Below are 22,038 nucleotides of genomic sequence, written 5' to 3'. Positions count from 1 at the left end.
GTATCGTCGTTCATTTCTGGCACGCACCGTGTTCTCCGTTACTACCAGCATTCGCTGTTCCCCAGCAAAACGCGTCCCGCTCCAGACTCGCTGGAGGCGGGCAGTCCGCAGGCCGCCTACGCCGTTCCCGATAGCGCCGTTCAGCCAAAGCGTCGCAGAAGGCCGCTGGCCGTGCGGCGCCCTTTCTGCAGGGAGCGGCCCCCGCCAGGCCCCCCTCCGTGCCTCGGCCCCACCGCGGGGCCGGGCCGGGCCGGGCCGGTTGCCCCTCCCGGGCGGCGGCCGCTGGCGTCACAGCGGGGCCCGGGCGGGGGCCCGCCCCGGCCTGGCGCGCGGGTCACGTGAGCGGCGGCGTCAGCTGATCGCGGCGCGGCGGCGATGGACTTTCTGCTGGGGAACCCCTTCAGCTCCCCCGTGGGGCAGCGCATCGGTGAGCCCCGCGGCCGCGCGCCCCCGCGCCCCTCCCCGCCCGCCCGCTCGCTCGCTCGCCCTCCCCTGCACCCCCGGGGGGCGCTCGCCCGCCCGCCCGACGGACCCCTTCCTCCGGGAAGCGGCGGCCCCCGCCTTCGCGGTGGGACGGAGATGGCGTCGACCAATCAGGAGAGAGATGCGCTCTGACTGACGGGCGTTGCCGACCAATAGCGGACGCGCAGCCCGAGGCGGCTCCGTCGGCGACCCCGCCAGCCAATCCGGGCGCGAGGGGGTCTTGAGGTGGCGAGGCGAAGTTTCCCCACTTAAAGGGGCCGCAGGCCGGTGGTCCGAGCCACGCCCCCCGGGAGAGCCGAGGTCCGCGATTGGCTCGGGGCCATTCCCGCCCGCGCCGCTCTGGGGGCTTCGCGGGAGGGGCGGGGTCCTAGCGGGGGGCACAGCGGGAGTTGCCGATTGGCTGGGCTCCAGCGGCAGCGGCCTATCCCGTGCTGGGCGGGAAGGGACCGCGCTCTCCCCGCGGTGACGGGGGCGGCCATCGCTGAGCTGGAGGCTGCCGGGGGACGGGGGCTTCAGGCTGGCCTGGCCCTGGGGCGTCGCGGCTCACCTAGTCGGATCGGCGTTCCCCACCTGAAGGACGAGCACCCTGCGGGTGCCCACCCTGAACTTCCCAGCACAGAGGTCTGGGACAAGCAGGGGCTGGCAGGGCCAGGCCCTGGCTCTGTGGAGAGCACCTCCCCTGCGCCACGGGCCTTCTCACAGGGCTGAGTACCAGCTCCGGCAGTGAAATCAACAGCGGGAGCGTAGCGTCCACACTGTGACCTTGCAGGCCCGCAGACACGCAGTCTCTCTTAGTCCCTGTGCTCAGGTCAACTAGACAAACAAAGGAGAAGGACATAGTCTGAGAAAGTGGAGCAAAGAGATGCTACAGTTAGAACAAGACCGTCAAAGCTACACTGGTCTCAAAATAGAGATGCAGTTCTTAAAATACTTAGAATAAAGATTTTTTTCACCCCATTTTGTATTATCTAAGTGCCTTCAAGTTGCGCTTGAAGGTTGATGTTGCCTGTTCAAGTTCAGCATGTGCAACAGCCGTTTGTAAGTTTACACACTTGCTCAGTCTTGCTTTTTGCCACTTGTGCAGACCTTTGTTCTGTGAACATCTGGTCCCTGATTCAGTAGCTTTCCGTGTGCTTGCACAGGTGAATAGGCCGCTGTCGCTGGGAAGGGAGCAAGCAGCTGCTTTAGGTAATGCTTTTATAAGCGACGCTTATTTTAGGGGCTGCCCAAAGCAGTGTCCAAATGATGTGGGTGGGGGGCACCACGATGTGCCAGTCTCTCGTGTTGGGCGAGACAGGTGAGAGGCACTACAGCAAGGTGGGGGAAGGATCACCAGGGAAGGTTTTCTGTAACAAAAACTTCCAGACGATCTTTGACGTCTCCCCAGATCAATGTCACATGTTTCATCACACCTTCCAGGAGAAGCCGTCTCCTGCCCTTTCCAGAATGAATGCTCTTTGATTCCCTCAGTGAGTGCATCAGATACGTTTTTGTGTTTGGGTAGAGGCAACCTGAAGTTATCTTTAGATGTCACAGATCACTTCTTGCCCTCCGGATCTTCTGATCAGTATAGTAGTCAGATTGTAAGTGGGTTCCCTCTGGGCTTTGCTTGGGTTACAGAAGAGATTTTCAAGCAACAAACCAACAGCAAAGAAGAGGAAGAAATATTCCAAGAGTGTTGTCAAACAGGAGTTCAGAGTCCTTAGTATGAGAGGTGTGACGGTAGAGAGATCTTAATGACTAGGGTTGATAGGGATTATGGGAGTCCAAAGGGGTGGAGGAATTGCAGCATATGAGAAAGGAACTCAGTGTGGAGGACTTGAAAGGGCTAGTGGCTGAAAATATGAATGTTTTCTCCTTTTGAACTTGTCTATCAACATCCTGGGGACATGGATAAATGCTATCTTCCCTTTTTAATTTGAGATGTGAACACGACTTACCCAAACTTGTTTGGTAGGTCCGTGGCAGCTGCGTGTTGGACCCATGAGCCTGATCACCAAACCTGCATAGCACTGCTGCTTTGGGCTGTCTGCAGAAAGCTAATACTGTATCCTTGTAAATTACTTGAGCAAAGTCGTGTACGCCTGATACAGCTTATGAAGTCTAAAATAGCTTTAGATGAAGGCCATGGAATAAAAAAAAAAATCCTCTGTGGCACACTGCAGCGACGTTCTCAAATTCCTTCATTAACGTTCATCTAGTAAGTCCCATTTATTTTGCTGACAAGGAAACCAATGCTCAGATAATCTCAGTGATCTGTCACAGAATGAGTCAGTTGCAGAGGAGCAGGTTTTTTAGCTTCTTACTCCCAGTCCTGAGATTTAGTCACGAAAGTTGCCTCAGTCCTGGTTTTGGACCGTGATGTCTCTTCCCAAGTAAGATGAATATAGATTTGTTTGGTTGGGTTTTTTGGTATTTTTGGTTGTTTGTTTTTTTTTTTTAACACAGTACTTCTGACCAGTGGGAAAATTTCCAAAGAGTGCTGAAGCATCAAGGTTTGGATTCCCCCCTCAAAAGGGAAATCCACTGTGCCTCCATCTAGGAGCTAAGAGAACCTTCAAAATGGAAAATCTAAGTTCAAGGAGGTGCTCTGAGTGAGAGAATGGAGAGGAAACCACCAGTGCTCTCTCCTGACCCTGGAAGTCCGGAATAACTAGTAATTATAGCAATACTGAAAGGGGCAGGGACGGGTTATTTCAGTGAGTGAGGGCAGAGGAGGGAAAAGTAACGGTGTAGCACACAGATGAAGAGGATTTTTAATGGTTGGGGGTTGGTTTAAGTGTGAGAACCAGGAAAAGTTGAGACTGTAAAGAGGGAACAGGTAGGAGAGGCTCATGGGTGAGGAAGAGGGGCAGATACAACACAATATGCCAGAAAAATCCCCACAGCCACTTGGATCCCACCTTGCAGGTGTCCCTGCACCCCTCTGTGAGTTGGGAGCTGGTGGGCAGCGGTTATCAGATGTTGTCAGTAACGCTCTTCTGTCGGAGCCAGATGGGTGCCTGAGAGGCAGTGCTTCTCAAAAAGGCATTGCCTTGTCTTCTGTGCTCTGGCTGGAGCAGAAGGGGCAAAGGCAGCAGTTGAAGAGTCGTTCGATCCCTAAGCGTTTGAGCTGATTCACAGGAAAGGAGCAGGAGAAGTTCAGAGACCCAAATACCCACAGCACTATGTCAGCACACGTCTTGTGTCCATCGCCATCCTTGAATTAGGTTTGGAGCCACATCTCTGTTCTCTCTAGAAGGCGCGTTGTCCCCTCCATCTTCAGAGGAGCGATACTGCTGAATGGTGGAGTCCTGACTGCGCTGGTGCTGAAGTTTCCTCAAGGGAAGCGAAAGCATGGAGCTTAGCAAGGAGACTTTGCTGATTTGGGCCAGGGGGTTTATGAATTGAAGGGAGGTTGGGAGAAAGGACTGTTGCGTTGCTTTCTGCTGAACCTACGCAACAAAATGCTGGTGCCCTCAAACACCTGTTGAAATGGGTGAGAAGATGCTTGATGGCTTTGCTGAGGAATTTAAAGCCAGCAAGACTGAGCACTGTAGGGAACGCTGGTTAAGGGACTGACCTGGAGGAGGGGTGCACAGTCTCTTGAGAGCTATGGCAGAGCATGTCACGGGCAAAGGGTTTCTAAACGGCACCTGGCTGGTTATGGGTGCTTCAGGTCTGTGACGGGGAGCAAAGGCGACAGGATCCTGCGCAGTATCTTCTGTCCCCAGCTCCCATACTTCCCCGCACGATTGACTGTACTGCCAGTGTGCTGCTGTGGGGACGGCTGGGTGGCATCGCCAGCCCCGCAGTGGGCTCTCCCCAGCCACAAGGGCAGAGACAATAAACTTGAAAAGAAGCAAAGCTGTGAAATTTACTCATGGCACAAAGCAATGTACAGCTCCGTTGTGTCAGTTAGGCCGAGCCCAGAGTTCTTTCTTATCTGACAATTCCAGATAACTTTGATAACCTAGCTGCAGTCATCAGGAGCACATCAAACGCCAGGCAGAAAAAGAGTTGATGCTCTGGTTCAACCCGTACCACAGTCCTTAGCGGTTCTGGGTCGATCCAAGCAATTTGTGAGGCAGCAGAGTGGAATCAGGCAAACCCCAGTGCTGACACACCCAGGAAGCCGGACTGGCTGCCAAAACTGTGGCTTTGAAGCGGCCCCGTGAAGGGCCTCCTGTATGTTCAACAGCCAGTTGGTTTGGGGCTTGGAGGGAGATGGCATTCATACCCTTGTTGATAACCTCTGCCGGGGGGAATTCTCCGTGGCAGGTCAGGCTCAGCTCATTAGCACGCAGAAGTAGACGCTGCCTGATGAGCCCTGCCAGGCAGAGCGCTGGGCAGGCGGCCGTGCCCTGCCTCCTGTGCTCGCTGTTTTTAGGGACTTGTCGCTGTCCCCAGCCATCCTGGGCTCAGATTTCATGAGGGGCAGACAGCTCATGCTAATTATGGCTCATGAAACGGGGCCAGCCACCCTGATCCTTCATGTGACTAATGAATAGACTTTGTTTTCTTCCCTTCTGCAGGCTTTAGTAAAAGGGTAAAGTTCAGGATTTCAGAGAAAACTCCAACATAACTTACTAGCCTTGGACAGTCCCTTAATGCTTGGAAGCAAGCAAGGAGGATTAAAAGGGCATTAGCTCCAGCTCTCCCAAGGCCAGCTAGGCCAGGCCTTAATCTGTACTGGGTAAATTCAAGCGCTTTGTCCTTGGAAATGCCTCATGGTCATGTTCCTGTTTTCCATATGCCTTAATGCTGCTCTTCCAGCTTTGTATTTTTTGAGCCTATGTTGCATTTATGGCAGGTTTGCTGCTTTCCTGCAGCTCCTTGTCGACCGGCGTGTGAACAGGGGTGACAGTAGCAGGATCACCACAGCGTTGTGGGGTAACAGCAGGGCGGTATGTGTCACTTCTGAGGAAGTCCCAGCCAGGTGAAGGAGCACGCATGGTTTGTTTGCATTCCTTTCTGGAAAGCAAACCTGCTGCCCGACCTTGGCAGGTTTGGTGCATTTGGAGGAAAAGGGGTGGTGGTGAGGAGCAGATTACAGCATGCCACCAAGCACAGGGAAGCAAGGGAAGGGTGTTTGCAGACTCAGTTCATGTTTGCATACAGTGGCAATGAGGATGAGGAGGTTTGGGAACACTTTTGAACAGCAAAGACTTGATGGTTAAAGGCAGTTTTCATTTCATCCTTGGTTTCTTCTGTAGCTCAGAGCTTCCCAGCAGGCTCAGCCCTGTTCCCAAGTTGTGTTTTTTTCCTTCTGCGTGCAGTGTTTTTCTTCAGGGGTGAGAAGGGTGGATGCGGACTTCCTTTCAGCAGAGCAACCCCTGTGTGATTGATTTGTGTGCTTCATTGTCAGAGGCAGCAAACAGTACGGAGAAACTTCTGGCTAGGCTGGGGTTCAAACCAAGGTGTGTCATGTGCAGGAGCTGCCCCTCAGCATGCCAGAGGAGAGTGCAAGTGAAGGGTGGCTTTGTGACCACATGTGCCAAATCCATCAGACCAACCTGAGCTGCAGTCTGCCTGCCGGCAAGGCTGGCCATGTGGTGTCCCAGAGCAGGAGGGAACCTGGAGCTCTGCTATGCTTCCGAGTCCTGATCCCAAAGGAGCCCTGACGGAAAACATTTCCCCCCGTGTATTATCACAGCTTCACCCATCCATTGGTATATGCCCTGGTACACCAGATGTGCTCCCCTGTAGCCCACTGCCCTGGATATATTCTCCACCACGTCACCCAATGCAATGCTACCTCCTGTGCCTCACTGAGGAAGCTTAGATCTGCAAGAGACCAGGACTCCTGTATAAGGTTAATACTCAAAGTGAGAGAAGTTCACCTGAATCAAGGGGCGTTCAGGATATTACAGGAGTAGCCAGACCTTCTAGAAAGGTAGAAGAGCCTCAAGAACGTTCTGCCACTCTCCTTCCCTTGTTTGCCCTCTTCCATCTGGCTGTGGCCACAAAGTAATCAGCATAATCACGGTGTAATCAGTACATTCTGCAGTCAACAGAAAAGGTGGTGGCTGGATTGCAATAAGATGCAGATAGGTAGCTTCACCCTGTGGTGTGTAATCTGTGGGAGGGACACGTGTATAAGAGGCTGCATTGCACAGTGCTGTGAATAGCTCTCTGCCTGACCCTTAAAAATGGGACAGCCCAAAACATGATGGATGTGCTTACCCAGGCAGGAGTTAAAAAATCTTTTTTTCCTGTGTTATGGCCCTATCCCATTACTGCATGAATAGGCATTTCATTTCATTCCCACAGAGGGATCGTTAGCTGCTGGGTCAAAAGCAGAAAAAGGCAGCTCTGCAGAGGTAGGGCCTCTCCAAAGGGGTAGAGGACCCACAGCAGCAAGGGCCAACTCGAGATTTTTCAGGGACATCAGTTTTGAAAATACAGGCACTCCTCTAAGTAACCTTGTTGGGTCCCGTGAAGAGCACCTGGTAGGTGCTAAACCAGTCTGGCTAGTTTTAATTCTCTTGCCCCAGTGCTAAGTCAGGTGTTTTATAGGATGGGAGAGCTGGGAAGGATGGTTCTTGTCCTCTGCTTGCCATTTGCTGCATCTCTGTGTTTCCCCATGGTCTGGAGAGTACCTGGGTCCTGCCTGCCCTGCTGGTGGTTCTCTTTCCCCCAGCCGCTGGTGGTGGTGTCCCTGAAGGCATCAGTCAGTCCACACAGCTAGGACTGAGACATGGCTGATTATAGGGTGGAGACACTGGTGCTCTCAGTAATAGCTGCTCGTTTCCCAAATCTCTGCCTTGAATAACATCAAGGCGGACTGAGGAATTCCTAATTAAAGGGGACACAATCAAAGCTGAAACAATATTGCTTCGACTGCAGCCTGCAGTCCACTTCTGTCCATACTCCCCAGAGCCAGAAGTTCAGGGGAGAGATGTAAATGTTAAACAAGAGAGAGCCCTGCTTTCGCTGTTTATATTTGCTTGTTTGTTTTTGTAGTGTCCATGTAAAAAGAAGGGGGGTGATTCTTTTGCCTCCTTAATTTGGTGCAAACCAAGAATGGTGCCATTGACATTAGATCTGTGTCAGTGTGAGCAGACCAAACTCACAGTTTCTGGCCCTGCAGCAACAAAGCAAATAAGCCCCTTTTTCTCCAGCTGTGGAGCTGAAGTCATGCTGAATCCCCTCCCTTCGTGTGCAGGACACCAGAGATCACACAGTATGTGTCTGTGTGTTGGTAGGATGAGTGGCATGGGCACAGTTGAGCAACCACCTGTCCCAGTGCTGGCCAGCCATGTGCTTTGCGGTGGTGACACCTAGCGAGGAGCACTTGGTGGCCTGGACTTTGCAGCCAGATTCGCCTCCTTGTGTGTTGTGGTGGAAGCCAGGGAGAAGATGGCTGGACTCTGTGGTGTCCTGACAGCTGCACAGCAGCCCATGAGAGTGCCAGGGCTGATCTTAGCCTTGCCGTGTCTTGGTTTCTGTTTTCCAGAGAGAGCTACCGATGGGTCCCTGCGGAGCGAGGACTGGGCTCTCAACATGGAGATCTGCGACATCATTAACGAGACTGAAGAAGGGTAAGCGAGCTGGCAAGGGTACACATCCAGCAGCAGGTCCCAGCACACCCTGTAACACTACATCCCTAGCCTGCAGTGGTAGCATGCACTGGTGGAGGTAATAAGCTAGGCTTCCCAACAGTCCCTTAGACAAGACTCTGCTAGGAGACCTAGAGACACAGCAAAGCTGTTAGAGCATCTGTTAGATGCTTCCCCGTAATCTTCGTGAGTGCTGGGAGCCATTCAAACAGGCCTTCAGGGTCCCCAGAGAAACCTCGATTGAAGCCAGGCTGCCTCCCATCTCCCAAAGGCATATTTGCAATTCTTCAACTTTGGTTTATTCCTCCTTCCTACCCCTCTCTTTCTCTCCTCTGGGAATGTAAAAATCTGCAGGCTGGTGACTGAGGAGAGAGGAAAATCTCAGGCTGCTATTCAGTCCTCTGACTGTGCAAGTCCTGCTGGGGTTCACTTCTCAGGTATTTTCATGTACAGTCACTCAGACATGCACAAAGCAGGTGGCAGAGCCCTTGTCTCCCTCTCCCTGAAGGGAGATGTTCAGAAATCTGCCAGACTTGTTAACTCTGGACCTGGGGATTTGCCAGTGAATTCAAGGGGGACTGCTCCTTCTCACAGTGGAGATGTCAAGAGCAGCATGTAAAAAAGAAGGTGCTACATGGAACAAAAAATGTAGGTTTCACTCCTGCTGTCCTACCCCACAGTGATGCTGACAGAGGATTAGCAAGCCCAGGTTTCAGCTTCACAGTTGTATGAAAACAAAGTCAAACATCTCTGCTCACAGATCTGTCACCATTTCTTTTCCATGCTATCCCCACTGTGCAAATATGCCTGTCTGCCCACAGTTCTCAGTCGGGAGCTGTGGCCACTTGGTGTTTCAGTTCTGGGTGCCTGATAACACAGCTGTACCCTCCTGGCATGGCGGGCTCTCCCATTGTCCTGCTAATGCCCATCCATTGCAGCCATGCTGCCCCATGGGCCAATACACTCCTGCCCTCCTCATTGCCTCAGTGTCTTCACCCCACTCTTCTCCTCCAGCACTGCTGCTCTCCCAGCCCAGCCTCTCTTCCTATGCTCTGCCAGAGCATGTTGGTTCATTTGTGCCCTCTCACAAGACCACAGTGGGCTGAGACCACAGTGTTTCTCCCCTCTGAGAATGGTTAAGGAGGCCCTGTTACGCTGCTACTCTCTTGCCCACCTGCAATATCAGCAAGATTTTGCCACTGCATCTCCCCTGCTGCTTTTTAGCCTCCTTTCCTCCAAGGAAATGTTAAACAGCTTCTCTCTGAGCAACACAGGGATTGCTGCAGCTCACTCTCTCCTTCCTGTTTCTAACCCATGCCAAGCTTTTTTGTGATCTCCTTCTCTTCAGTCTCTCTGCCATGGGATTTTGCTCTACCCCCAAGTAGTACATTTCTAGCATTGCTTTTACTCTGCTCTGCAGATATCAGCACAGAGGCCTCCAATTTCAGTAACAGCACTCATTATCAGGACCCTGCTCCTCTTGCAGAACCACATTGCTTCAAGAGGCCCTGAAAACATGGTGGGGAAGGTCACCTGCTGAGTATGAGGCATCCAGAGCCAGTGGCTGTTTTGCTTTGCCTCTCTGTAGGTGGGTCTCAACCTTCTGATGATCTTCTTCATCTGATTTCTCCTGCAGGCCTAAAGATGCCTTCCGAGCCATTAAGAAGAGAATTGTAGGGAATAAGAACTTCCATGAAGTTATGCTGGCTTTGACGGTGAGTGGGCAGGGCTCTTTCTCAGTTCTGTGATATCCTGCTGTAAATCTGAGTCCCTGGCTGAAAAGACACAGGTACCTAAAGCCAACAAGGCAAACACACGTAAGCAGAGAAGGCTATAGTTAATGCTTCCTTGCCTTTAAAGGTCCTGGAGACATGTGTCAAAAACTGCGGCCATCGCTTCCATGTCCTTGTGTCCAGCCAGGACTTTGTAGAAGGTGTCCTGGTGAGAACAATCCTGCCGAAGAACAATCCACCTGCCATAGTGCATGACAAGGTGCTGACCCTCATCCAGGTGAGCCAAGAAATGTGAGCATCTGTGCCAGTTCAGAGAGTGTTTGTCTTTAGGTGTTTGTACAGAAGGCTATTGTAAATGATGATGTGCTGTGCTGTCTCCTTCTTCCCAGTCCTGGGCGGATGCCTTCCGCAGCTCACCAGACTTGACTGGTGTCGTCACTGTCTATGAAGACCTGAGACGGAAGGGCCTGGAGTTCCCCATGACTGATCTGGACATGCTGTCACCCATCCACACACCACAGAGGGTATAGGAACATTGCTGAAGAGAAGGGTGTTGGGCAGCTGCCATTCTGGAGCTATAAGGGGACTTCAGGAACTCTGGTTTTGCATTTAGAGGGCTTTTGGGGACTCAGAAGCTCCGGGACAGCCTCATTGCTGAAAGAGCTATTGAAAGTAGATGGGGAGTTGCCATCAACATTCCTCTCCTAATTGCACTGCCCTGTCAACTGTGACTGTCTAACATCTCCTTCTCTCTGTCACTTTTCCCACCTCTGTCTGTAGACTGTGTATGGCTCCGACTCCCAGTCTGGACAGAACCCACCTGCGGTCAACTCCCCTCAGCAGATAGAATCCATTCTCCACCCTGTCACCCTGCCCACCGGGAGAGGCATATCCAGCGACGCGCCCATCACACCCACACCGGAGCAGGTGAGCTGGACACGAGTCCTGTGGTGCTGCTGACTCTCCCAGCATTTGGGGGTTGTTTCACAAACACTGTTCTGGGACTGCTGTCCTCGTCCTTCCCCAGTTTCTGTCCTCAAAGAGCTGTTCCTCCAAAGCACAGTCCCTCGAGAGCTCCCCAGAGCTCCATTGTGGTCACAGTGATGAACTGGGATACCACAAACACGGAGTGGTTATGTTTTCCTAAGGCAGAGCAGCTTGCAGGTAGAGGGAAGATCTCCTGGTTATAGCGAAGTGGAGAACTGAGACACAGAGGTTTTAAGCGAGGTCTTTGTAGTACAGTACAGCAAAAGCTTGGTCAGTAGATGCCTCCTTATCATCTTTGTTTATCTTGCCTCACTGCTGACTTTATATGAACCAACCCTGTCTGGCTATGTGGTTTCCAAAGGCCAGGGCTTTCTCTCTTGTTTCCCCATCCTTTTTTCTCCTTCCTCACCCTGACTTCATATGACACCATGTTCAGCACCAAACCTCCAGCTGTCAGTAGGTTGCATCCCCTTGCAGAACAGAAGCTAGAAACTGTTCTCAAGAGGTTCGTTAGCATCTTATGAAACCAGAGGGATAAAGCTTCAACTGTACACTTAGCTCAGGCTTGCCTTTTGAATGGGAATTCACTTTTTTCCCCTCTTTGGAAATGTAAGATTTGAGTGGCTGCCACACAGGAGCTGCTAGCTGGGGAGAGATTTGAATCATAACAGCAGCCTGTGCTGGCTATTAAAAACCAAGGCTAGGCTAGTGGCCAAAGATCCCGGGTGAGGGCCTGGCATCTGTTCCCAGCAAATGAACTTGATGGTAAGTAATGGAGCTTCCTTCTGCTGGAAGATCCCAAGAGCCAAACTGAGCAGTGACAAATGAGCTCCTCAGTGGTCGTTCCCTTTGCCTCTGTGAACATGCATACACATGCGGTGCACTGTCATTCAGAGCTACCTCAGCTGTCTCCCCAGTCTTCCCAGGCCGAGCAGTCACTTCCCCTCCCTTTTGCAGATCGGGAAGCTGCGCAGTGAGCTGGAAGTGGTGAATGGGAACATGAAGGTCATGTCGGAGATGTTGACGGAGCTGGTGCCGTCCCAGGCTGAGCCTTCTGACCTGGAGCTGCTGCAAGTAAGGAACAGTGGCAGGGCAGGGGGCTGGCACACATAACTCAATTTAGCAATGACTTGATGGCCTGAGACATTATGCATGCCAGGCATGGGGAACAATTGCACTGGACAGCTTAGTGTTGGGCTTATCAGGGAGTGATGGGGTAAGGGAGACACAGGGAAGGTGGAGTTTCAACAGCCAAGGGAAGTTGCACTATTGAGGTGGAATCATCTCACACAGGGACTGGTAGACCCCGAGGGCCTTTCTTTCTGGATGATGTGTTACACAAGAGGCATACAATTATTGTCTGTAAAGCTCAAACTCAGTTTACCTCTCACACCAGTGTCTGTTGCCCATCAACCCTTGCTGATAGACCCCAGTAGCCTCTGGGGTCTGTTTTCCAAATCTATGAGTGCTCAGCATTAGCCTGACCTTTGTGGTAACTTCCCCTTGCTGTGAGCAGGAGCTGAATCGGACATGCAGAGCCATGCAGCAGCGCGTGCTGGAGCTGATTCCCCGTGTCCTCCATGAGCAACTCACCGAGGAGCTACTCCTCATCAATGACAACCTCAACAATGTGTTTCTGCGCCATGAAAGGTACCTCTCTCCTCCCTTCTCTGCCCTCCTCTTCCACAAGAGTTTACTGTTCCTTGAAGGCCTTCTCTCCCACCGTTTTGATCTGCCCATGAGTATAATGCTCAAGATGTATCAACCTGTATCATCCATCTTTGAGAACAAAAACAGTTCTCAGCTTTTGCTGATTTATTCCTGTCCCTTCAAAGCTGCTGTGTAAGTTACTGATGGAATATCAAGATGTCTCTGTGGCATAACCCAGAAGAAGGAGGAAACTGGAAAGAGATGGTTTTCTAGCTCTGAGGCAGACAGGGACAGAAAGGACTTGCCCACATGGGGTCAACATCCCTTTTTTCTTTATTCTGTTTCATCAAACCAATCTCTCAAGCTAGGATAAAGTCTGGAGAATTTAGTCCCTGTGTCTGTATGGAGAGCTGGGTTTGAACCATTTTGGTTAGAAGTAGCTCTGGAGGATCACAAGAAGCTTCCTCACACCACCTCTCAAGAGACATCAACTCTGTGGGCCTTGTTATATGGTGTCTTTGGTCTTGAGGGGGAATTGGGCCCTGGGTCATGGTCCTCCTTTTCTAGTATGTAGGAAAGGGCAGACTGTAGCAAGCCTTATAAAAAATCTCATGGGTTGTGGGTGAATGAGCACATACTACTGAAATGCATCCTGTCATCATTCTTGCAGGTTTGAGCGTCTTCGGACAGGACAGCCTGTTAAGGTAACTCGGAGCAACTCCCACTCTGTGCAGCTTGGTTTGCATCCTGCAGGCCCTGCTGTGTCCTGCTGAGTTGGAGAGAGGTTCAGCCAGCTCCAGTTACAAGCTGTAGACTTTGCTCTCCCAGCCCAGCTGCACCAGGCCGCACTGCTGTGCAGGACACTCCAGTTCCCCTTCTAGCCTCTCCCTCCCTGCCTTCTTCTCACCCAAAAAGCAAGAGCAGACCAGCAGTAGTTACAGTTTGCCAGTATTGAACATTGAGAGGACCAAATCCCATATGAGCCTCCCTTTGTCCTCTGAGCATTGCCCTGTCCTCTGAGCCAGCACCTACCGTACTTACGGCATCCAGCAGAGCTGGGAGGCTGGCTGCCAAGACGTATTCTGCCCTGGGACACTATTCCCAACCAATTCTCTGATCACTGTCCCCCTTCTCACAAGGAGAGGCTTCACAACTGATATCTTTCGATGGGTACAGAAGGGCTTCCCTCTCCAGTGTTAATGAGCTAGGACTGAAGGGTCAGGGCGTCCAGGCTTCAGAAACTCTCCACCATCTTCCTTTTTTTTTCTCCAAAGGCACCAAATGAGGCAGAGAACAGCTTGATTGACCTGGGACCCAGTACTCCTTCCGCAGTGAGACAGCCTGAAGTCACCAACAACCTTTCCTCTCAGCTGGCTGGAATGAGTATGTTGCCATGCAGTTTTCCCCTCAGTCCTTCTCCTGTGCAGCTCTGGGAATCCTTTCATGCCCTTGAAACACCTCCCAGAATTATTTCGTCACATTCATAAAGTAATCTAGAGAAATAGGGTGTATTGTCAACTAATAAACTCATGAAGAAACTTGTATGCGCCCCAAGGCACACAAGCATATGTCTCAGCGTCCATACCTCACGTTGTGCAGGAGGTGGACGTGACTTAAGAAGGACCTCAGCAGTAGGCTGTGGCTAAGAACTGGGCCTTCCAGCAGGGCAGGGGAGAAAGTTGCTCCCTCTCCAATGTCTAGCAGCAGTGCGGTTGCCTCTCTTGCTGTGTAGTGTCAGGCTGACCACTGAGGTCTGGGAGAAGAAAAGCAGCTGAGCTGTGCTGCAAAGGCAGCCATGAGCATCTTGGGCTCAGGACCCAGGATTTGACAGGTTGCCTACTCGGAAAGCTTGAGAGATCCTGAGGGGTGTTCAGGATGTACCAACAGCCTACATAGCACTGCCTGAAGCTCTTGCTGGCTGTGAGCACATTCATTACAGCTTGGGTGCAGCTACAGAAAATTGGCAAGACTGTTTTTACAGACAATCCAGTGGAGATATTTTTCAAATCAGAGTTTTTCAGATGACACCTGAGTCATGATAATCCACTCATCTGTCTCAGAGGTGCTTGCCCAGAAGCACAGGTTATCCTTTTCCACAGGTTATGGAGCAATTCCCTCTGAGTTGTCTTAAATGGTCAGGAACATCTAGCCTACAGCATCAGTGCAGTAAATTGATGCTGCTGCTGCTGCCCAAGACTGAGCTAAAAATATCTGCTGAGCAGGCGAATAAACCGCTTGTGTTACTTCACCCACAACACTGCACACACACATAGACTGTGCTGCAGCTGAGGGGCAGGATAGATGAGTGGGCCTAGAGCAGTTTAGCCTGTTCTGATGCTATCTTTCCAGCTAGCACCTCCAAGCCATGAGCCTCTGTTTACTTCTCTGTGCTGCCTGCTCACCCTGCTCTCTCTCCCACAGACCTGGGCTCGAGCAGTGTGAGTGCGGGGTTGCACTCCCTCGATACCTCTGGCAAGCTGGAAGAAGAGTTTGACATGTTTGCCTTGACCCGTGGCAGCTCGCTGGCTGAGCAGCGCAGAGAGTGAGTGTAGCAGCCCACACTGTCCTGTCCTGCCTTATTACAAGGGGGGGAGGGCTCAGGGCAACTGGGGCTGTGACCCCAACCAGTAGCAGTTCCAGCGAGACAGTAGGATGCGATACAAATGCACTCTTCTGACGCACAGCGTTTGTAGGATGACTTCTGTGTTCCCAGTCCTTCTTCTTGCTGCCATCGTCTCACCTTCACAGTGTCCTTCTGGGCATGGGGAGAAGGAGGTGGTCTCTGTGCGTGGGGACCACAGTGCCGCATGTGCTGGAGGGACTCGGTGTCTGGAGATGAATGTGTGGAGTGGGACTGGCTGAGTTTTCTTGTCTGTCTCTGAACTCATGTGCCCTGACTAGGGTGATGTTGAATTTGGGAACTGCTGAGTATCAATGCAGCCTAGTGGACAGAGTATTGAACTGGAGTGCAGGAAGTATGCAGTCACTTGTGGCTTGCAAGGCAGGGCACTGCTCTGTGCCTCAGCTTCCCTGTTGGTAAGTGGGACTGATGTTTCTTCCTCCATAGTGTGTTTGAGACCTCCTGGTGTAAAGCATTAAGAGTAGGGTCTCTATAGTACCGGCTGAACTGAAGAGGTCTCTTCTCTACTGCAAAGAGTGGATTCCTGAATCCTTGTTCTGGGAGGAGCCGACAAGAACTGTGCTGACCAGATCCCTTTGGCTTGAGAGATGCGGCTGATCTCATGCTGTTTTGCCTGTCAGAGTCATCCACTGCTCTCCATCAGTTACCAAGCAGTAGTGCCCACAGGCAAATGGCTGCCCCCAGCCCTCAAAGACCTGGCTCCTGATCTCCATCCACTGGAGTGCCTTGTTCTGCAGCTGGGCAGTAGCAAGTTAAGGTCTCTTACAGATATCTCCTTTCATTCCTCTGACTCAGACTGCTTCTGGTAAAAGTGGTGGGGAAACCCATGGCCTACACACAACTTCATGTGCTTTGCCCCTGGGTTTCCCCACCACTTTTACTGTGGAGTGTGATGCCTGAGGCCAGAGGCAGTCCAGGACAAAAACAGTCCTGCTGACAGCACCCAATCTGGGGCTGAAATCCGAGCCACTGGCATGTGCTCAGTGCTGGAAGCTGGGGGAGATCTAGGCAGGGGTGGAAACGTATCCTCTCCTCTGTGGCGCAGTCCTTAACAGACTGAGGCTTGTGATCTCTGCACAAGTAACGAGACATCTTCTATTTATTCCTCACTGCCCTCCATCTGCCTGCACTTGCACTCCTGCCAGGTAGCCTCTACTCTCACTGGCTCAGGCTTCACATTTCACTCATCAGCCTCTGCTCTCAGTATCTCCCTCCGTCTGAACAGACCCATTGCCCTGTTGTTCCCGGACGGGACGTGCTGGCAGGAGACACAGGCAGGGCCGCTGGGGTTTGTTCTTGACCCCCCCATGCTTCATGTGTGTCTCGGCGAAGCAGTGCTTGAAACACCTCAAGCCTTTCCTACCATTCTTCCTCATCAGTGGCATGATAGCAGCGTTGTATTTCATCCTTGATGCCATTGTCCACAGCGGCCCCTTCACTGATGAGCACTTTTTCGAGAAATTTGAGCGCCGGTGGCCCAAGCCCCTGGCCCCCAACAAAAACAGCTCCGCTTGATGGTCTGCTGGATCTGCGAAAAGGGGACTGGGAGCAGCTGGAGAGGAGACTTGCAGAGAATTTCTGTGAGAGGCTTAATTCTTCCAGCATGGATGGACTATTTTCCCCACTCTGCATGGATCAAATGGTGACGTGTGGCATTAGCATGTGTGGTAGCAGCCTAGAGGGGACACAGAAATGGGATGAGGGAGATTATGGGTGAAACGTGTCTGTGTGTGGAAAGAGGTTGCTCTAATGGTGCATTTGGAGACCTTGAAGCAACGCTAGGCTCTTCTGATCATCCAGTCTCACCTCCTATGTAGCATAGACCAGTGAGTCTCTGCCACCATCAGTTCTTGAGTGGTATCTGTTAAAGAGATGTTTTTGAGCTGTGTTTGTGTCTGTGAAGGTCGGTGAATATGTAGGGCTTATGTTGCTCAAATCCTTTCTAAAGTAGCTGTAATCTTCTGGTCAGTGTGTGTTAGTTATCTCTCTTCTGTAGTCAACCCCAGAGAAGATGAGTGTCATGGTTGATGCATGTAGTAGTAGCTCTGTAAGTCTGTGTTTTAGTCTGTTGTATGGTTGTTTTCATATGATGCCTTATCATCTTCCTGTCGTGTGCCTGGGCTGTCCTGTGGTATCCCACAGTGATGTTGCCGTGAGTAGATTAGTCTGTTTTGTGGTGGCCTACACTTTTAGTAGGGGTTTTGCACACCTTTCTAGAAGCTCTTGGGAGCAGAATGACGAGAGGTGAAAAGTTGTGCAGTCGGAAGCACTGAATATATGTTTAGAAGTTCCTGCTCTTCGCTCTCAGGCATATCACCAGCCTGTGTGTTATCTAACTTCATACTTTCAGGGTAAAGTACGAAGATCCCCAAGCCTCCAAAGGACTCGCTGGTGCCCTGGATGCCCGGCAGCAGAACACAGGAACGGTAAGTGGCCACAGAGCTTTTAGTGCATCACCAGGAATGAGAGTATCCTCCTTGCTCACCAACGCAATAAATGTGCTGCCTGTTTGGAAAAAAATCACGTGTTTAACATGACTGATGATAACTCCCAACCTGCATTTCCTACCTGGGCTATATACCTCATTCTTTAAACCCCAGAGGTGGGGAACTATGGAAAGTCCGGGGTTGACTCAGTCAGTAACAGGATGGCCTCCTTATATCTGCAGGGAAGTTTCCACCTGGAAATGTATGTTTTATTCCTCTTCAGCAGGTTTGCAAGTCCAGTTGCCTTCTCTCTGCAATCAGAGAAGTAGGCCACCAGTACTAGTGTGTTCTTTCCCCCACCCTAAACCCACAGCCTCCCCTCTGCCTCACCCTCTGTGATAGCAGCTTTCAGTGCAGACTCTCTCTCAACCAGGGGGAGTCTGGTACCTCTAGTGATGGAGCCCAGCTGACTAAGTGGATGATGCGGCAAGGAATGGTGAGATCGTGGAGCACCAGCAGGGAGGAAGGAGGCTGGGGCTGCTGAACTAGAGGTGGTGCTGGCACAGCACGTGAGGATGCACAGCAGACATCAGCAGAGACTGCAAACTGAAATGGACCAACCCTGGTCTGGACCAGTAGTGGAGACCAGGGTTGGGAAGGAAGCAGGCAGAGTGTCAGTCCTTCCTCAAGTAAACATGTCTGTAGGAAAAAATCCTAGGAGCTCTGAGACCAAGGGAGCATGTGCCACTCTTTGAGCTAGAGGATGGCCTGTTTTGGGGTGGGTGTCTGGGGCAGAGGCACTAGCCGGTGGCATCATGAGGAAGGCTGCCGCCATTCATTCCCCCTGCAGCCTCTCCTGCTCAGCATGAGCTGCCCCATTTAGAGGAAAACACATTGCGGCTTTTACCCTGTTCAAGGTCTCCTCCTCTAGCTAAAGTGTTTGAGCCTGCAGGCTGTTGAATTTGGTCTTTTGGCAGCAGGAATTCCTGCAATTACATCCCCTCAGGCACACTGAGGCTTTGACACACTCCCAGGTCTGAAGGTTGTTAGCCTGTCTTCCTGAAACAGGCACTGCCCAGACTGATGTCTGCTCTAGGATGTTTCCCCACATGCTATCCAGTTGGCTTGAATGCACTTCTACCCCAAAGAGTTCCTCTCTGGGTAGACAAAGCCAGTTTGCTTCGAAACTTCCCTAATCTCACACATCCTCTTCCATCCCCATTCATCCATCTGCCAGCTGTGGTAACTATCTCCACTTGCCCCCTTAGTTTGGGGAAATCTGCCTGTCCGTGGTAAGAAGGCATTGCTCTTTTTCTTGGTCTTGCTGTTTTCCTGACAGCAAGGGAGCTATACATATTAGGAGGCTAATAAATAAGTTCCCACAAATATTCTCTCGCACTTGTGCTTGTGGAGTCTCTAGCAAGGGCTGCTCCTTGCTCAGCTTTGTTCAGGAGCTTGTGTCTGGAGAAAAGCATCTGGGGTTTTGAATTGGACTTGGTTTCCATCAAGGTTATCTCTGTCCACTAGGAAAGTGTCTCTTTGCTGCTTAAATTGTCCAGGAACATGAAGTCTTCTGAGCTAGCCTCGTCCCTACTGGAAGTAAAATTTACTTTAATTGTAGAGGACTTTCTCTTTGACGGGTCTGTTTCTGTAGTTTGGTGTGATGTCAGATCCTGCTGTGCTCCATGATCCTACCAGGGGATCACTTCTTGGCAGATGTCTTTCCCCCTTAATGTGGTGCCAAACTTGGCATGTCCGATATCTTCAGCATCACAGACTTTGACATCAGACCATCACTGGTTTGTAGAAGGGAGGAGGTGGGGAGAAAAGTACGTTTCTCATTCTCTGTCTGCCTAACACAAGCAGCCAGCTTCCACCTAGTGAGTCCTCACCAAAATGGAAAGCCTGGTCCAGTCCTAATACCCCAAAGCCAACCACCAAACCCCAGATGCTTTTAATGGCATGTATCCCGGAAACTATGCGTGTCTGGGTGTGGATGGGGCAGAGAAAGCAGGTGAGCGGTGGCATTGAGAGAGCTTTGCAGTGGCACTGGCTGGATTTGGAAGGGCCTGAGCTGACTGAACGGTGGAGCAAGTGGCTTAGCTTTTGGGTTGGGCTTTCTTTTTGCAGAGTCAGTTTCCTGGAACATCCTCTCTTTTCTTGGCCTCATCGCTCTCTTTCCTTCTATTCCAGGTGCCGGTCCCCCAAGCCAATTTCATGGAAGACATAGAAAAGTGGCTCTCCACTGACGTGGTAAGTGAGGGGCTGCTTTCCTGGAGCCAGAAGTCCTGCCAGAGTTATCTGTGGGGCTGGATTTTAGGCAGTGTACAATAGTGCTGGCACTGCTGAATGTGTGGCACAGGCTGCTCAGAGTGAGCAGGGGAGAAAAAGCCAAGGACACAGGGTTTGTGATACCACACAAGTATAATTAGCATTCCGGGAGGCATAGCTAATGAGCTGAGGCTCAGAGCCACTCTAGCATGTCTGTACTGCAGAAGTGGCGGGAGCACTATCCTGCTTCCCTCCGTGCAGACAAAGAATCATATCTGTGGAGGTGCCTTTATCTACCTCGCTTCTAACCATGTCCTTCTCCTCCTTCCCTAGGGAGAGTCAGAGGATGCAAAAGGTGTCACCAGCGAAGGTAAGACTTGCCAGCCAACCCCTTTCTCCAGCTTTTCCTAGCAGCACCTTGGCTCTTCCACAAACCTCCCTCTTTGCTAATGCTCTGCTCTTCTCTTGCCCCAGAGTTTGACAAGTTTCTGGAAGAGCGAGCAAAAGTTGCAGACCGGCTACCCACTTTGTCCAGCTCCTCAGCAGGGACGTCCGTCTCCCCTCCTGCTGCCAGCCATCATCGGAAGCAAGCAAAGGAAGATGATGCTATGTTTGCCTTGTGAATGCTATGGACTGGTGTGCTGTGGAGCAAGAGGCTGTGCGTGCTGTTTTGCTTGCCTCTGACCAGGGGCCAGCAGGGGAAGGACTCTGTCCCCTTCCTCCACTTTCTTCCTGTTTTCCCTTTGAGTTGTTTTTATTTTTAAGCTGCTTTCAGATTTCAGATAATCTTTGTTGTGTTTAGGGATGTCACACAATAGACTTGTGAAGGGGGTTTTCAAAGCTGCTAGAGAACGTGGGAGTTCAGTGGGCTTTTTTTTTTTTTGGTACAGCGTGGGCAAAGTAGAAGAAGCTCCCCATCCTCCTCTCCAATGAGGTAGTCAGAGATCTTGCCCAAGAAACAGGAGAGGCTGCAGTCTGCTGCTGAAATCATTCCTGCCTGCCTCATTCCTTGCCCCATCCCTAAAATGGATCTCCAGCCCTCTGCCTGCTACTGTTAGACTGGAAAGCAGGGGGATGCAAAGTGTTAGAGGTGGCAGAGGAGGAACACTAATGGTAGAGGGGCCCTGTTGCTCTAGTCTCTCTTGCACAAGTGCTTGTGGTATGCAACACCTTCCCACTCACAACCCCTTCTCTTCCTCTTCCTTTCCTCCCCCTCCCCATCAGTTTATCCAGAATCCTACCCAAATGTTTCTGTTGCGCGACAGCCAGTTACCAAAGCCCTTGGCTGCATGCAGGGCTGAAGCTGCAAGCGGTACCCCAGGCTGAAGGGGCTGTCTGCTATGGAGTAGGATGTGCCTTCAGCAAACTCTTTGCAGTTAATTTAATTCTCCCATTATTATACTTTTCTCCCCTCTTTCCCTGATGCGATCCCTCCTCCCTCTCTCATTTCCACTGATGCCTTCCACCACATTGTGCCGTGGTGTGGGGAGTCCCCCTGAGCCTCTGATCAGGCCAACGCTATAGACTCCCTCAGGGTAGCTGTGCATGCTGGGGGTGAAGAGCTGTGTTCCCTAAAGCAGGAGGCCCTTACGTAGGCACGGCTATACCAGCGAGAACATGCTGTTGCTGGGATAGCTTGTTCAGCTGGTGAGCACAGAGGTGAAGCGAGACATCAGTCATCTCACGCCAGCAAAGCAGCCCTGCGGCAGCCAGGAGCAACTTTGCACGTGGGGAGAAAAACCCTTCTGAGCAAACCGCACACGCTGCCCAATTGTAAAAGGCAGCCAGGGAGGAGGGTGCCAAGCCCGGGGCTTCCGCTCATGGGATTTGTTGTTGAGCGTGGGAGAGTTGCCTTTTTTATTGCACATTAAAGGAGCAAAGTCTCGAGCCTCCCTTGAAAATATGTGTGCACTGTCAGTGCTGGCGTGGGGAGGGGAGGACCCTGTGGGGGAGAAGAGGGGTGCAACCATGCAGCCAAATTTGCTCTCTGCAAAAAGGCAAGGGCAGCGTGGTGCTGAGATGAGGCATGGCACAGGGGCTGAGGGTGCTCCAAGCCAAGGCAGGTGCTCACTGCTTTTTAGCACAGTCTCCTGGGGAGGTGACTACAGCCCATCTCAAAATAGCAAGAGGGCGAGCTACCTCCTCTCCCTTCCCTCTCTGCCTTGTGACCAGATCTGAATACCCACCTTGCAGCCCATAAATCACTTAAAGACATGCAAGAAATACAGTTGCTATGAAAGGGCTTTCTGGTATCCACAGGGCGTCCTCATTTGTCTCCATGCCATCCCCTGGCATCCAGCTGAGTG

General features: G+C 51.6%; 1 protein-coding gene across 2 annotated transcripts; it reads left to right on the top strand.

The window, feature by feature from the left end:
• Positions 1-17: 17 nt before the first annotated feature.
• TOM1 (target of myb1 membrane trafficking protein) lies at positions 18-21,619 on the top strand. 2 transcript variants are annotated; one of them, XM_087764136.1, is made up of 16 exons: positions 18-427; positions 7,922-8,006; positions 9,661-9,739; positions 9,885-10,034; positions 10,147-10,281; positions 10,538-10,684; positions 11,702-11,818; positions 12,261-12,394; positions 13,065-13,098; positions 13,669-13,777; positions 14,816-14,936; positions 17,386-17,461; positions 17,895-17,957; positions 19,655-19,714; positions 20,066-20,102; positions 20,207-21,619. In XM_087764136.1, exons 1-16 carry the CDS (start codon positions 376-378, stop codon positions 20,353-20,355), a joined length of 1,548 nt encoding a protein of 515 aa, XP_087620262.1. In that variant the 5' UTR covers positions 18-375; the 3' UTR covers positions 20,356-21,619. The 2 variants fall into 2 exon arrangements, with proteins under 2 accessions (XP_087620262.1, XP_087620260.1); XM_087764134.1 differs by lacking the exon at positions 17,895-17,957 and having other exon boundaries at positions 23-427.
• Positions 21,620-22,038: the final 419 nt, after the last annotated feature.

The sequence above is a fragment of the Nipponia nippon genome, unplaced genomic scaffold, assembly GCF_047370975.1.
Source record: "Nipponia nippon isolate SJK-2023a ecotype South Korea unplaced genomic scaffold, ASM4737097v1 scaffold_3, whole genome shotgun sequence".
Lineage (NCBI taxonomy): Eukaryota > Metazoa > Chordata > Aves > Pelecaniformes > Threskiornithidae > Nipponia > Nipponia nippon.
This window is presented reverse-complemented; position numbering and strand designations above follow the sequence as displayed.

Bases quoted from the DNA above. Each gene is read 5' to 3' on its own strand.
- TOM1 (XM_087764136.1), top strand. From the start codon at position 376: ATGGACTTTCTGCTGGGGAACCCCTTCAGCTCCCCCGTGGGGCAGCGC. The intron at 428-7,921 runs GTGAGCCCCGCG...TCTGTTTTCCAG, and splicing joins CCCCGTGGGGCAGCGCATCG to AGAGAGCTACCGATGGGTCC. The intron at 11,819-12,260 runs GTAAGGAACAGT...TGCTGTGAGCAG, and splicing joins CTGACCTGGAGCTGCTGCAA to GAGCTGAATCGGACATGCAG.